General features: G+C 33.9%; 1 protein-coding gene across 15 annotated transcripts in view; it reads right to left on the reverse strand.

Moving 5' to 3' along the window:
- Positions 1-17,945, reverse strand: part of DMD (dystrophin) — a 1,151,138-nt gene that overhangs the window by 525,585 nt on the left and 607,608 nt on the right. For all 15 annotated transcript variants that reach the window (XM_077781657.1, XM_021553010.3, XM_021553014.3 and 12 more), the window contains one exon: positions 10,458-10,608. In XM_077781657.1, coding sequence (XP_077637783.1) covers positions 10,458-10,608 — 151 coding nt within the window. The remainder of the gene's footprint in view (positions 1-10,457; positions 10,609-17,945) is intronic.

The raw sequence follows: 17,945 nt of genomic DNA on the forward strand, positions 1-17,945 counted from the left end.
AGTCATCCTCTGACAACCCCAAAATATTTCCTACCTGAATCAGCCCACATGGAATGGTGCCATTTTTGCTGGAGTTCTAGGATAAATTTTCAAATGTTTTGGAAATTCCAGTAGTAACTTATCTGAGGATGGAAATTCTGCAGATGATTAAAGCCAATCATCTCATGACCCTGTCAACAGTAGTCCTGAGTGAGTCCCTTTGAGATCTGCTTGAGCACTTGGGCTGCAGCACCTTTGAGTGCGATGCCTCTTGGAGCTCCAGAACCCTCACGTTTGCAGCACTCACAAAACCATCCCTGATGATAAGGCCAAGGCTGACACCCCCTCATGCACCTCTACCCCTCGACATGAAACCCATGCCTGTTCAGAAATGGTAAGGGATTTGACCTGAATTTCACTGAAATTGAGGGGAATTACCTTTGTGCATATGATACAGTTGTACACCTCTCTTGATGTGCAGGCGTGTGAATTGATTTTAGTATGAATGTTGTTATTGTGAATCTGTAATTAGGCCATTGCCTAATTTAGCTGTAATTAGGTCACTCCCTCTATTTGATATTTGCTGATTAATAATTTAGGATTTTCAAATAGTTAAATTTCCTATGTTCCAAAAGCATAATGTACTGCAGCAAAAAATTCAAGTCACCAGAATTAATTGTTGGATGCCTTTTCTGTTAGTACTTTTAAAAACATGTACTGTTGTGGTCATAATGTTTTTTCCTTTCTAAAACAAACAAACAAACAAATAAATACAAAGATAATAAGTTTAGCAGCCTAATTTCATTTACTCTCTCTTTTGCCTTGCTTATGGCAAGATTGCAGAATCATCAGCCTTGTGTAACAGGAACCACTGCTGAAGGTATTAAAACAAAAAAAAAAAAAAGAGGTAATGAAGTAGGATAATGATCGTAAATTTAGAAAATACCAGAACAGGCTTTTTGAGGCTGTATCAAGAGGATATTCCCAGGAGCATGAGCTCCTCTGAGTCTCTAAATCCTGTAACACTCAGGAGTAACATAAGTACTAACAAAAGACAGAAAAGAAAAATTCTCGTCAATCATCATAAATTATATTGGTGGGTCTTCCGAAAATCAAAGAAGTACATAAATATAACACAGCCTATGGGTTCAAATATGTTAGAGTACCCACTCAAACTGAAGTATATAGTTTAAATTGCAAAATCATTTAAGCTAATTACAGTAAGTATTTTCAGTCTGTTCCTAATCTTTGTTCTGTATTGATCACAAATGCAAAGTTTGGCTTTGAGATCCTGAGATAAAACCCAGCTAAAACTGAGGCCCCACATCACCAGACTGTGCAATTACAAACAAATAATCCTTGCCTTGAAGCCTTTATAATCTACTAGAAAACACTACAGTACTTTCTGTTATTGGAGCAGTTCCTGAGATCTACTTCACTCTTGAACAACATCTACCAAATGCTCATTCACTCAGAGCAGATGTTAATTTGTGCTAAGAATTCTGTTAGATTTCTTGACAAAATCTCTCAAATAATTTAGGTGAATTTCGAAAGAATCTCACTCTCTGGAAAGTTAAGTAGACAAAATCAGATTGTTTTGGAAGGTTTATTGGTTGGTTAGCTTTTTGTTTGGTTGTTTTTTTTTTTTTTTTGCCATTGAAGGCACAAAAAATGTCTTAAATATGTTCATAACAAAATATTAATATTTGTGGGATTTTTTTCTTAAAGCACTAAATTTTCTAAAAAAAACAGTATTAAAACCATCACATAAACACCTATTAGCAAGTCATTCCATTAAACTCAATGATTTACATACAGTGTACAGAACAGATCTTTTCCAATTCAACTGTTAAAAACAACTGTTAAAGGAAGATTGTCTTGTGCATTATATTTCAGATTGGTGTAGTGCTCCAAAAGCACAAAAAGAAAGTTTCTGTCATCAAAACCTTTAGCTCATCTTCCAGTCTCGAGAAACAATATTCAGTTTTAATTTAAGACCACTGTAGTGATTCAATCATTGAACATAGGATGAGCTTTATGAGAGATAAATAGCCAGATGATGTAGCAAAAAAACCCAAAACCAACCAACCAAACAAAATAAAACAAACAAAAAAACCCCAAAAAGAACCCAGTAGTTGTCATTAATATGTCCTTCCTACTAAGAGGGAGAACCACTTTGTCTAGCTAGGAAGGCAATAGAACATCATTACCATATAATGGAAAATAAATAAATAAAGATGATCACCTAATTTATATAAAATACTTGGCTCCTATTTCAAGGTTTCAGTAGAATAAAACTTGTATGAACTGTCTTACATAACACAGGTGAATAATAGTTCCCATTTCCACCACACTAATGGAAAATTAACATTCATAGAACTCTGCTCATCTCAGGACCCTGAAATTCAGAAATATTTTTTTTGTATACCAAAATTATTTCCTGGATATTTTAACATGACCTCGAATACTAAGCCAAAAGCAGAACCTTGCCCAGTTTCAGTACATCTTCTTTTAAACTACATTTCCACATAAATGACAAATAATTGATTTTGACTGTCACCTTTAGGGGGGATATGGTGAGACACATAATATTGTTTAACTGAGAAATATTTCCCATTCTAATACAATAACTGTATATTGAAAAAGTTGTTCACAATATGCTCTCTTTCATTTTTTATTTCCCTTGTAGCACAGGTCTGTCCTTTATGCTCACCAAGGGTTTGCTGTCTCTATTAAAATAACAAACCAAATCAAAACTCAAGAAGCCATTTTTAAATTAGCAAAATTCTGAGATATGTACATCTAAAATTTAATATAGTCAGAGCATGAGTACAACAGACTATTATACTCTTGTTCTGATGAATGCATAAACTGGAATTTGCCACACTCCACAATTACATATCCTTCAATCATTCAATAAAAATTGAAGCTTATAAAGTTGTAGTATGTGGGGCAAAAGAAAATATTTATTTCTCCTTTTAACTAGAATCAAAGTAGAATAATTGCTGAAATGGAGAAATTCAACAAATGCAAAATACTTACACCCATAAAATAAAAATTTGGGTTTTTTCTATAATGGTCTTCATGCCATTGTGAAGAGTCAAACAGATTTAAAAGATTTTAAGAATTGTGTAGTTGATATAGTTTATTTAACCCATCAAAAGCCTAGATTTTGAATGAGAAGCTACAGCATATCTGTATTATGTTTATTTTTAGAAGACTGAGAAGTACAGTATTTGCTGTCTGCTGATATATAATAGAAAAAAAAAGATTGAGATCAAAAAATGTCTCTCATAAATATCTAATGCTATCCTGAACTTCTGCCATAATATTCACTAAAATAATATCACTTTCTGATTTTTTTTCGTTTTTGATTTTAGAAGCAAAATTAATTGCATACACAATATGATGTGAGCAACAATGTGAGGGCAATTTCTTCCAGGAGCTTTAAATAGCACAAAATAAATAAATAGCCTCTCTCTAAAATATTTTCTTACAAGTATGTGTTGGTAATGAAGTATTTGATAACTATTTAACGCAATGTGTCAAATAGTTTTAAATAAAGTAATTTTTGGAAAACAGTTACTCCATTTTTCTGTATCTTTACTTTCATATGATTGAACTCTCTGAGTTTTTGTAATCATTTTGACAGTGTAATGGAGATGCTGATCCTTTGTTGACTGCTCTGCATAAACTTTAGAGTTTTCATAATGCAGAGTTTTGTAATGAAGAGTGCTTTTTTTAAAACAGTTCACTTTCTGAAGAAACAATAACATTAACCTACTGTCTTATCCAGCCTGATTACTACAGGGCTTTACTTTTGGCTTTAGATCACAATGAAAATCTGTATGTGATAGACAGCATTTGTACAATCTGTAGGGACGAAAGGTTCTCAATAAGATTATTAAAACTATCCATCTGAAAAGTGACCTAGTTGTACTAATTTATAGAATTAATATGTAGAGAAAGCTATTTCCCAAGAGCCTTACCCTTCCCTGATTGTTTTATGTAAGCATTTTTAATGGCCAGGCCTTGAGACTCCCAGGCTGGCCAGTCATCAAGTGACAGGGTTCAAGTCTCACAAGTTATCTCCACATCTGTGCATCAACACCCACAGAATTAATCACATGCCATAGTGATCTCTGATGCAATACAGATTTTCTTTTGGAAGACTTATGGAAGCAAACCAGATAATTTTTTTTGTGAGGCAAAAGAGCCAATATCATCCACTTTCAAAGTAGTCATTCATTTAGTCACTCATTTCCCCAAACTTCCAAGACATAGATTAACCATTCTATTTATACCGTGACAAAAGCATTAATAAATTTGACTCTGAAGTGTCTACATGTCACTGATAAGAAATGTCCAGATTAGCCCTGACACCAAGATAAATTCATTAATATGAAAAAATTTGCCTCCTCCATTTCCTTTATTTTTTATATACAGACAAAACAAATGTTTGTGAAAAAGGTATAGACCTAAATCACTTTCCCAGATCCCCACATGCTAGCACTTATTTGAACTGGTGAGGATAAATTCCCCCAAGCAATGAGGCAATTATAGTCAGCTACCACAAGGTTTGACTGATCCAGTCCAAGAACATTGTTTTCTCCAAGCCAGAGGAAAAAAACCCTGCATTTATTTATTCTACTCATGTATAAATATTATGCCACTCTACATCTGTGTGCTAGTAGCTATTTCAAAAATTTTCCTAATAAAATGTTTGAAAAATGCATCCTAATTAATTACTTACAAGATTTAATTCCATTTTCAGAATAAACAATGCAATGATTTATTATAAAACTTAAATAAAAGCAACAGATTGTCATCTAATGGTGCAAGAGTAGGAAAAAATCACATAAGCAACTTTAAATTTATTATTTCCCATAGCCTTCAGACATTTTAATGTCCTACTACCAATGAGAAAAAATTAATTAGAAACTTTTAATAGGATACTGTAAATTATGCATTGTGTGCACTAAAGAATAATTAAATAACAGATTTAGTTAGGAAGCTTCTTACAGCTTGAAATAATAAGGAAATATCTTTACTACAAATTTGGAATGAGCTACTTTGGTATTTCATCAATTCCATTAGTAGCAGTAACAAAGGTGAGGAGACTTTCAACAGTAAAAGACAGGGTAAGAGCTCATATATCTACACAAAAATTAGCTTGAAAAGATCACAGTATTATATTAATATTTTGCTTATTGTAAGGAAGAAGTACTAACTATTTTACTAGGAATTAAGTGAAAATGAAGTTGTTCCATTGCTGATAGAACTTCAGTCAAGAAAGGCCCAAGAAGTTATTTTTAACATGAGCTCAAACCAGAAAGGGTTTTGCTCATTAGGGCCCAGGTGTCACATGCAGAGCTCATGTATATGACTTGAAACATTTCTATTGAGACCTTAGAAACTGGACAAAAGACTGAAATCCCTGGCATAGCTCTGAGACTTTTCTTTCTTAGGGCCAGTAGCATTCTGCACTCCGAGGTGTTTGATGAGAGGGTGATAATCAGTAGAAAGGAAACCAGTGACATTCTCTGAATAAATGATCTAATCAATATGTGAGTAAGAACTGACAGCAGTCATGAATGCTGGCAATCATGTTTGCAGCATTTTATATATCCTTCCAGACTTGTCCTTGCAATATAAAGGACATTTTAATATGTATCTTCATTGTTCTAATTAAATATTATGGCAAAACAATGCTATATTGGTCTCTCATTTATTCCAAACTCTGTATTTTCTCTCTTATACAATCATTAAGCAATGATAGAAATCACTTTGACTAGAGTATTTTGTTACAGTTCTACAAGCTTTCTGACAATATCTGTCATCACCAAAAAACAAGTCAAAACTGAAGGAGGTAAAAGAGAATTGAACTGTTTGAATCCAAACCGCAATAAGGAGAATCAGAAAATATTGGAATAACCTTTATTACTCAGTAAAGCAGGAAATAAATGTAAAAATACTAAATCTAAAATATGAAATCCAAAACATGATATATATAAAAGTATTTTTACAATATTTATATTTAGGGAAAAATAAAGCAAACTATCCACCCACTTACCACTGTGCTTTCATGGTAGAAAATAAGTGGCCTTGAGCACTGAAACACTTTTTTTCTTCTCTCTACTCTCATTGCATTTGTGCTCTATACCAGAAAGAACTGTTTAAATTTGGTGTTATTAAATCATCAAAATCCATATAATCCAATTTAGATATAAAAAAGGGAAATTATTAGCATGACCATGACTTTCAGCACTGAAGCCTGGATTCTTGGTATCTTCTTACTTTAAACATCTACAAGGCAAAAATATGATGTTCCTGACAGTATGGTGCAGCAGAAAGGATGTCTAGAGAAGGCATGAGTAATTCACAAGCTTTTTGCAGGCAGGGATAAGAACCCTAAAATGTAAATGCTGGACAGTTCAATGTATGAACAGTTATGATTTGTAATTTACAGAGCAATTTCTGCATCTATGGTATCCTCAGAAGTCTGAGTATAAATATTAAGGCCCAACATTCAATATTTAAGGTCCTCTGAGACCTTAAAAAATGAACACTCTTGGTATTTATGCCAGTAAATGAAAACAAATACTTGATAAATGAATTATAACATAATACAAATATTTTAACCAATTAAATTCTGAAAAATACTCATCACTGATCAGTCACAATAAATAAATGAAAATTGTGAATACAATGAAATTTCTTCAAAATTCAGACCCAGAACTTCATAATTTTTTTACTGAAATTGCACCACTTAAAATAATAAAGTTAAACTTGCAACCCACAATTGCATACTAAATACAGACCACTGAGCAATTCTTAAAACCAATGAAAAGAAAAAAATAATCAGTATGCTCTATATTTTTAAAATAAAAATACTATTTTTAAATTTTGAAGTAATGATTCAATATGTAACTTCATTATGTAACAGTTCAGGTATGTAACTGTATGTAACAGTTTTGAAACTGCTATAGAATTCCTCCTTTTGCAGCTTTTTAGCATCTATGTGTGGCACATGAACAATCCCCCTCAAACCCCAATTCTAATCCTTGCTTGCTCATTTGCTGTATGTTAACCTAGTACTAGTTTCCCATTTAATATGGTGGTTTAGCTGGGTTTTTTTCATGTTTTTTCCTCACATGGAACAGAATGTAGATGGGGGCTGCAAGGCAGATCACAAGATAAGAAAACGAAAACAACAAGTTTAGGTAGATGACTGAAAATTCTATTCTAGCATTCATCCATGGTAAGATACAACCACAAAATACAGCACCTGAGCTACCTCTTGATGGTACAGATGGTATTTCAGTTTGGGTAAAAGTGTGCTATTTTGAGAACTCGTGTTCCAGAGAGAGAAATAAGCACAGGAAGTAAGAGACAAGTTGTCTGGCTACCATGTGAGAGCAGATTAGGAAACTGTGGCTTTAGTGTACTGAACATGGTCTGATAGGGAAAATGACTGCAGCCTGTAAGAACAGAAGGGGATAAACATCGAGGAGCAGATAAAACTGAACTACAGCTCAGTCCTGGCACTAAGATAAATAAAGGTGGCTGAAGAAGTTACAGGCACCAAGCATTCAGGAGTAAAGAGACAGAAGAACCTCTCTGTCACAATAATGAAAGGGGGAAAACCCATCTTTAATTACTTTGAAGACAGAGTTCAATACATTTCAAAGGGATTACATGATGTGCTATCTATGAAATGTCCTTTTTAGTCTTATGTCTCCTAATCAAAAAATACATAAATTACAATTTCTTAAAAACTGAAATATGGTATTTCTTCTCAGCACCATAAGTTTTGATCTCAGAAAGTCTAGTGAAAAATTCACAATAAGAATATTTAAGAGTTCATGACCTGAAGTGAAGCTATTATTAGATTTCATTCACACTATTTATAATGCATAATGTTGTTTAATATCATGCCATTATGCAGCAAAAAGGAACACACCTCCCCTCCCCAAATACACCTGAAAGATATAATTACATTTTAACCTCTATTAACATAATCATCTAATCATAGTGTTGACTATTTCATATTATATAAGCATTTGACTCTATGTATTTATTGAATATTAATGAACACATTAATCTTTACTTTTCCAAAGTAGTTCTACTCAGAAATAGTATTACAAATCTGAAGGCTTTGTATATTCTTTTTCTAAAACAGTTCCATCTCCAGTACCAGACTATTCACTTGCTTGTAAAGCATTTTCAAACAAATGCTGTTAATTCTGAATATGGTTCACTAAGCAGCATGATCTCATTAATAAAACAAGTTGCTACTCTAGTAAATCAGAACACTCAGCTGTTTTAACTGTTTCCCTAATGGAAATTCTAATGATTTCTTCAGTCAGCCTCACAGAAGCCAAACACTTTTGAAACAAGACCCAGCAAAATAAAGAAGCAATGAAAAGAATGGAAATAGTGCAACTTCAAACTTAATATTCTGTCACAAATAAATGTTAACTAATGTTGGATCTGCATTCTTCAGGTTAGTTGGAATATTTTTGCACCACGTGAATTTTCATTAGAAAGGTACTTCTGTCTGTTGTAGTGAACTAAACAAAATTTTTGAGTGACAGATTCATGAGATCATGGGATTTCTAACACAAGAGCAAAGGGAAGAAAGAAAATTCTCGATGGATGGAAGAAAGAAAGGAACACTCTGCAAACATATATTCAAAATGTTCTCATATGTTGCATAAGAAAATAATAAATGGATAACAAATGAGAAGGAGGCTAGGTCAAAGGAAATGTAAAGCAGAAGCAGTCTTTTGCACCAAAATGCAACTTTCTCTATAGCAAGATATTATCTCAGGGTTTTTCCAGTGTTATGTTCAGTTTGGAATGAACCTCTTTTTTAATGATGATAAGAAAATAATGCTTCTAATATGCTTTGAAATGTGCTGCACACCCAGTGCATTTGTAACATCTGTAATGCATCTTATCTCTGTCTGGGCACTCTCAAAAATCAACCTTTTCCAAGGGAAAATGATGATTTAGCAAGACATTAGAAAAAAAATTAAACATCCTTTTTTTTTTTTTCCACAGATTTTTTTTTTTTTGTAAATCTCATTTGAAGCTGCTCAAGGATCCAAGAATAGTGCCAAGAAAGGTGATGGTGCAGAAGGAAAACAAAGAAGAATAGTTAAGGCTTTGTAATACCTTTGTGTCTACCTAGATACACACCTTACTTAAGTAATATATGTTTTTCAATTTATAGGACCAAGAAAGGGAGTTGAAGTTTCAGAGAACACACTACTCTACTAACTTTTACATATGCAGCAAAAAGCATCTTTAATTCCTTGATGACATTCTGTTTTGTAAATCAGACATCTTTCTTCAGTATTCAAAGCATTGAAAGTAATGTGCAGAAAAAAAAACAAACCTGCTATTTTAACTGCTTCAGCTTAATGTGCTACTTAATAGTTGTATATTTTTAATATACTTGCACCACACAATTTTGTTTCCTTTTCAGTTCAGCAGTTTTACAGTCAAGGAATAACTGTAAATAATAAGTGTAAATCTTTAATATAAGTGTAAATTTTTAAAAAACTGACTTGAAGTACTAAAATTCAAATGACTATTTATTTTTTAACTGTAGGCCAAGAAGTAGGTTAGTCTTGCATTCAAAAAGACCTCTGGCTTTAATGTTAGACAGACCTAACTTTCAACCTGAAATAAAGTAATTAAATAGAGCAATTCAAATGCACAAGTGCCAATTACTTTAAGAGCACTTTTTTCTTATGCACGAATGGTAATTTATAACATTAATCCAGAGTTTGGTCAAGTTATTCAGCTGAAACTACCTACTTCCAAAACATCAGTTTGGAATTAATTCTTCATACCCATTACCATTTGAATCACATAAGAGGGAAATGAAATAAACTACCAAGAAACTAGAGTTATTATTTTCCTTATGATGCTCAAAGAGCCTGCGAGATGAAAAGCATACAAATTGGAAGTGGACACATAGCAACTAAGTGGCCATTCTGTCACACAGCATTTCACAAATAAAAGCATCCTCCAGGTCCTTTGATTAAAACATGAAACAGACAAAATAAGCAATACTTGCAAGACATCGTTCACAGAATATCTCTTGTACAGCTCAGTGGCTAATCACATTTCTTCCACAAGAATTTAATATTAAGCCTGATCCTCCTGCTGGTCACAAATAACAAATGGAAATTTACAAGCACTTTAAGTAAAGACCAAAGAAAAATGTAACTATGAAAGTACCACAATATGTCATCCCACCTTATTTCATTTTAAAATGTATCTTACAACAAGCTAGTGCAAAGTTTTAGTTAACCAGAACAACAGACACATCTGAACAAAATTATCACTGTCCACTCAGTACTAGAAATCTTCCTCAAATGAACTGCAAAACTGTACAGATTACCCGGACCTGAAAAATTCTTAAACCCTACAGAAAAATAGAATATAGGCTAATCAAATCATACCTGGATAAACTGCTTGGTTTTCACAAGCCCCACATCTCCAGCCTCTATCTGTGCTCTTGACAGCTTCTCTTCAGTTTCACTTAGCCAATGATTAAATCTCTTCATGTCAGAATGAAAAATCTGCCATTTTTCCAAAGATTTGTCAAACCGTCTGCAAGTATAAAAGGAGATGAAATAACAATCTACTGATACTTTATTTATTGACTACAGAACAAAAAAAATAAAGAGAAGAATGTTAGATGTCTCAGGTTAAAGTCAGTATAATATTGATGGCATAATATCTTAACATTTATAACAGTTACATCAAATGGCAATATAGCAGTACCTCTGAAGTGAAATTATCTCTAAGCAAATGCATCACAAATCAGTGTTTTATAAAAGTTAAAATAATTTTCAAGAAAATGCAATGGTCTTGAAGTGAATTTCCACTTGCATTGTGCAAAGGGACTCTTTAATAAAACCTTTTTCTTATGTTTCACTTTGAATATTTTATAATGATAATTACGCAAAAAAAAAAAAAAAGTCCTGAAATAAAAGGATGATTTAAAAAATAGGGTTTTGAACAATCAACATGGATGAAAAATATTACTGCCATGTCTGCAAGTCTATAGTTCACTACAGAAAAAACAGAAAAGTACTTCCAGCACTTTGGGAAGATCTGACCTGTTTTTGTCTAGAGTGACTGATTGATCTTGTGCTTCAAGTACTGTTTGACTTGGCCACTGCCAAATGCAAAAGAAATGAAGTGAAGACAGATTACAAAACTGAATATAAGGGGGGTTTGCAGATAGCACACATCTTAAGAAATTCAGTTATCCTGTGTGTTAGATTGGTGTGGAAATGTAATTACTAATCAGAGATTAGCCAGAATGTTTTGTTAGAAGATCATCATTAAATGTGCTACTGTTGTTTAGTTTAATAATCCTCCTTTACAGGATTATAATAGATTTTTGGGTGTACTTAAAGGATAAAAACAAAGATGCTCAATTATTTCTCTACGAGATAATCTGGTTCCGTATGTGGAAACAATACAATTATTTGAATGTTAAAGAGTTTAATTCACCAAATAAAATGACATTACTATGAGGGAATACAGATAATCTTTTCCATTTTAATGTTGATTTTTCATTTTTAGAAGAAAATATGAGCAGACTATTGACCTGATTAAATATTGTAGTCACTCATCAACTTATTTATTAAAAGGACTGTGATAATTTATCATGGCTATAATATTGTATTGCTCAAAATTATCAAACCATAATTTAAAGACACATTATAACAGGATTTTTTTAATAACTACCTTACTCAGAGTTACAAGGAAAAAATAATTTTACTTAAAAAAAAAACATGTAGAAAATAAAATTAAAATTCCTTTTAGTTTTGTCTAGAATTATCTCTCATTTTGGACTATATTAAAATATCTTTCCTTTTGTTCCTCACAAAGCAAAATTACTCTTCCCAGCATGGGAAGCTTATCAGAAGCTTAAATGGAAAAACAATTCGGTAGGGGTTGATAGTAGTATTGTTGAATTTGCATTCCAGAACTTGCAAACTGAATCTCCCATCAGTCTACATGCTTCCTTCATCTTTTGTTCTGGGAAATAAAAGTTGTAAGGAGAAGAAAAACAAAAAGTTACAACAAGAAGATATGCATATTTAAAGCTTATAAGTTACCAGTGCTTATTGCCCATGTCTTAAAAAACCTTGTTACTTTCAGTATAAGTATAAACCAATATATAACATCAGTAAAAAACACAGAGAATTTATCAACAGTGACTGAAATCAAGGCTCTTGCAGTGATTAAATACCTAAATATTGTTACAATGATAAGATAAAATGTAATTTTTGCTGCAGTGGCAGGTGTGGGTGCATTTGAACATCATCAAGCAGCTTCCTACTCTGGGAAGTCATGGGACACCTCTCCTGAGTGCACCTAAGTGAGAGCTGCCCTTGCTGAATCTCTGTGTTACATCTGCTCACACATGATACTGCTTCCAACAGCTTTTTGAACTTTAAAAACAAAGAGGCTTCTGTTTGTTTGTTTGCTTCACCATGCACAATCCTGTTACCAGGTGGTAAGTTCAAAACTTACAAAAGGAGAAGCTTAATTAACTACCAACCCTGAACAGCTGAATCGCCGAAGCCTTGGCACAGCAGAATAGAGAATAAATTCATAAGAGAGCAGTACTCTGAGGTCTGTGAAAACTCAGAAAGAGTATGTCTGCCTCAGGAATCCCCAAACACAAAAATTGTAGCAGAGGGAATTTAAAGGCCTTGTACACCCTTACCTAGGGATCCACTCTTGTATGCCATCAGAAACAAGTCACTGAGATAAAATACCCCCGTGTAGCCATTCATTGAGCTGAAATAAACACTCCTGTGTAGCCATTCATTGAGCTAAAATAAATACCCCTGTGTAGCCATTCATCTGTGTCTTCCTCTGCTCAAACCCGTTCCCTCTGGCCAGCATAAGACAAAACAGTGGCTGATGGGTGGCCACGAGTAGTGGCTAGTGGGTGACCGCCTGAAATCTGGGCACTGTTTCCTTCCTGCTGTGTCCTTCTCTCTGGCTTTCTTAGCACATGCTCAAGAACAAGGTGCAAACAGACACCCTGAAGCCAAGTTCTGGATGAGAATGTACGACTTGCACGTATTACAAAGCACTTAAGCATTGTACATGAGCTCTGACAAAATAAGGCAGCTTTATTCCTCTATCTTGAGCATGTTTGGGTTGATAAGCAAAAAACAACTGTCACACTGGCCCAATTTTTTCATATATGTACTGACACTCCAGCAGGGACCATGTTAAGCAGTGGCTTGTGGGAGCAATTTCATTTTATCATATTAGTACATAATGGATTTATTTTGCCTCCAGAGAGCAAGAAAGAAAAAAAAGCAACCAAAGACAACTTCTGGGGTAATACACAGCTCATTTTACATTAAGTCATAAAAGTATTGGTTGTTTCCTTTCTTTCTCTCTTCTGAACCCTTGGACCTGACCTTCTATAAATAAAATTTCATATCCTTTGGTAGCATTGCACGTGATATTGCAGAGAGATTTACGAATGGCAATTTGGATGTGGAACTCTAAACTGCATAATGGGGTTGCACTTGATGTTCTGTGTCGCAAGGCTGGTGTTTTTAAGAAGCTGTGCAAAGGTGAAAGGAAAGACCTTTGAAAACAGGAAAGATACAAACATAAGATGGAGTACACAAAGCTATTGGTTTGTTGTTGTAAACCAAATATTAATTTTGCATCTGTGTTTTGATTAATTCCTAGCTATTTTGATACCATTCCTTAATAAGCGATGAAGCCCACTTTTGTGACAGACTCTAGTTTAGCAAACCAATTGACTCTTGAGAGAAAGAATGCTATTATTTATACAATTTTCTAAAAGACATGATTTATGTAATGGAAATTGATATTGTAAGAAACATGTTTTACTCTTCATATTAGGAAAAACATTCCATAAGCTTCATTTCTATACTGCTGCTAAATAATGTACTGTAGGATTATGCTAATATTAACCCACAAATTTTGCAGTTTTGTCAGCTTAATTCTGCACAATTAGCACCTTGCAAAAATACACAAAACATCAAAGTAGTATAAATAATTATGTATTAAAATGTAAGAGCATTAACTTTACTATTTAAGGCCATTCTTACAGACAACAAAATAAGAAAACTTGTTTTTTTCAAGCAACTACTACAATTAAATTGCTTAAAGAAAGAGCTAACCCATTTTCTGGTGTTTTGATGTTTTCATTTGACTTCACAGAATTCATGTAAGTTCTTAATTTATGTTTAATTCCTATATCATCTCTGCATTTTGACTCAAAGGATTATCTCATTTTAGACACTGCTATATCTTGATCTGGAGCTCAGGTTTTGCTGGGAGTCCAGTCTGGGACAACACTTAGCTCTACATATTCTATTCACACCTTTGCAGCCTGATTTTCACCCATAAACTACCAAATAAATAATAAACTGCAACCAAAACAACCATAGCAAGGACATCCATCGATTCAAAATTCAGTTTCTCTCTTCTTCCCAGAAACTAGGTTCTGCAGCATGACATAAATTTTAAAAACTCTATGTTACAATTACATTAGAAATATTTTGATATCTTGGATTGTATTGATTGTATTATTCTTCTTGTTCTAGTTACAGATACCATGCCATTCAGTGTTCTTCTCTGTTAAAGAAAATGACAGCTAAATTGGCTAAGAAAAACCAATGCCACACCAGTCATTGCTGGTTTTTAGTCATGTACAAATCCATTTTTATTATATATGAGAGAGCAATAAACTTAATAACCATTTACAATTAATAACTATACAGCAAATGCATTAGATTCTAATGGATGCTGTGCATCAACAGTTTAAATATAAACACTTCATAAAATTTATAAAACATACATTCTTTTTGTACACTAACTAAAACTATCTCTTAGGCATATGAACTTGAAAATTCCAATTCTCTCTTACAAAGAGAAAAATCAGAACAGAGATGCAATAATGTATTTTACAGAACTTTGCCTCAACACCTGAATTAACTGTAGGTAACAACTTTTCCCTAAAGAAAAAAACAAAATGCTTAATTCAATGTAACCTAGGTCAAAGAGTAGCATATTTTGCAACTCTCTTAAATGTTAAAAATATCCATGCAATTGGTAACAAAAAAAATCATAACTTTTTGAAGTGTAACCACCAAAAGGATGATAAGGAAACGCCAAATCAAAAAATTTACATGAACCAAACAGTGTCTCAGTTTTATGGAAATCCAAAACAGTATTTCTCCCTGCATGTGAAGGGTATTATACATATGTCATCCTCAAAAGGTGACAGTGCACACCACACTTCCAGCCAGGATACTGCAGCTGTAGTATTACCCACCCTTAGGGTTGCATCCAGCTGATGAAATGAAATATGAGTGACAAATCACATTAACTTCTGTCTGTCAGGGTGATGTTCTCCTCCTTTCCCCAGCCCAGGGGCTCTGATCTGCTTAAGGTCAGCTCTGATGTGGCACAGCAGCATGAGCTGTCATGGGCCTTTAGGGAGAAATGGCTGTGAGAAACCTCACCTGGGGCTTCTGCTCAGGGCTGCAGGGCCAGTTTGAAACTCACACCTTGACCTGGCTATTCTGTAAGTCTGTCCACATCTCACCTTTCTCACTGCAGCCAGAGCCAGCTTTGCTCTCCTCTTTCAGGCATTGTGGGAACTTTGGGAGAGGTCCCTGCTTGCAGCCCCTTACCCCAACCTTGCTGTGCCTTGACACTCTCAAACATCCCTCCTGGAGCTCTCCAGAGTTGGATGCCTCAAATGGCCTCTGTGCTTCTGTTTACACCACACACTGAACAAGTATTTCCATTGTCCAATGTCCCAGCTCCTGTGACTACAGGGTGGTGGCTGGAAGGTGGGGCAGCCAGCACAGAGGACATGTCCTACTAAGGGATGTTAGACTGCCTGGATGGCCCAGCTACACCCATACCACTGACCAAGTGTCCATTAACTGCTGGAGCACACTGGACAAACTCCTGGAGAGAACCTCTTCCACCTGGATTTCATCTGAGCTAAATCCAGAACACTCTTTGCTGTGAGAGAGAGCACAGAGAAGAGCTGATCCCAACCCAAATGAAATACTCATGGACAGATTCTAAGTGAAATCTTGAATTGTATTGATTGTCTTATTCTTCTTGCTCTAGTTACAGATACAGAAAAAAAGTAAATGTACTTTTGTTTTAGGTTTTAGGTGCTAGTAATAGTGCATTCAGCTCCTTTTCTAGAAAATGCATTCTTTCCTGTTTATCCTGGACATTACAAATACTTTTTTTCATTGCAGTAAATAATTATTCACATAAGTCAAAGGTAAAAGGCAAGCTTTCAAATGCCACTACTGTGAAAATACTTATTAATTCTAATGATACTGAAAAATATACTTTCTGAGTATAGTATAGATTTTTGTTTGTTTTTCTATTGTACTACAGTTGTCAGAATTATTTAAGAGTTTTTGTTAAACACAGAAAAGATACTGTAAAATATTTAATCAAAACAGGTTCTTTATTTAACAGAGATGGACACTGCCATTCAGTGTCCATCTCTGTTAAAGAAAATGACCAGTGAAATCCAGCAGCCCATTCTGGTTCCCAGGTTCTGCTGCAGTCCAGATCCCATCTTGGACCAGGCTCAGTGATAGTTCCCACAGCCTGGACACAGAGACAGGTACAAGACCCAGACTTATAGAGAGCTGGAAAATCATATCCCATTGGGGAAAATCAGTTCTCAGAAAATCTTCAAATTACCATCATAATTCATAAATAAAAAATAATGCAGTGAATTTGTGGCATAGAGCATAAGTAGGTGTAATGCAAAGTATATATTACAGGCTGTCCCCCACAGAAGTCCCCTGTAATTACTATGAAGTGCTTAAATCCTGTGATTTCCAATGACAGAATTCTTAGTTTAACCTGTAATAACATGTTTTATCCTCCCAAATTCCCCTGTTCAATTTTATGGTTCCACTTCCTATCTTGAAATCCCCCTACAATAGTGGCTTTAGAGCAGGAAGAATAACAGAAAACTGATGATACCAGTTAATGCTGGCTGTTGACTCCCTGAGCCTGAAAGATGTTATTTATACTGTTTAAGGTGTGGTAGATGTGTACAGAAATATATATACTGGAAAATTAGATGTCCTTATTTCAACAAAAATCATAGTAATAACAGAGGACTTAGCATTATCTTCTTAAAATACTGTGATGCCTGCATTGGCACTAAGTATTTTTTTATCTTTTACAGCTTTCCAATCAGTTAAAATTTCTAAGAAGTGATTGCTGCTTGGTTTTTTTTAAGTTTACAATAAAATTTCATTTAAAAGTCCTTTTACCTTTAATTTGGAAAATTCATTTGAGACAAAAATACTAGGTCCAAATAACAGTTACTTGGTGTTATTGTAAGAGTGGCATATAGTAAACAGCTCTGCTTTTTATGAAACTAAAATGTTGATGATTTACAGGACTTAAAAGAATGGAATAGCAGAGAAAACTGTATTGATAGAGGAGAGCATTCATCATACTGCTATCAAGGATAAAATACTTGTATGTAATAAAGAACCTGTTTTGATTAAATATTTTACAGTATCTTTTCTGTGTTTAACAAAAACATCTTAAATAATTCTGACAACTGTAGTACAATAGAAAAGCAAACAGAAATCTATACTATACTCAGAAAGTATATTTTCCAGTATCATTAGAATTAATAAGTATTTTCACAGTAGTGGCATTTGAAAGCTTGCCTTTTACCTTTGACTTATGTGAATAATGATTTACTGCAATGGAAAAAAGTATTTGCAATGTCCAGGATAAACAGGAAAGACAATGCATTTTCTAGAAAAGCAGATGAATGCACTACTAGCACCTAAAACCTAAAAAAAGTAAGTGGCATGCTTGTGAGGGATTTTATATATATAAACATGTATTTATAAAAA

The sequence above is a fragment of the Lonchura striata genome, chromosome 2, assembly GCF_046129695.1.
Source record: "Lonchura striata isolate bLonStr1 chromosome 2, bLonStr1.mat, whole genome shotgun sequence".
NCBI classification, from domain to species: domain Eukaryota; kingdom Metazoa; phylum Chordata; class Aves; order Passeriformes; family Estrildidae; genus Lonchura; species Lonchura striata.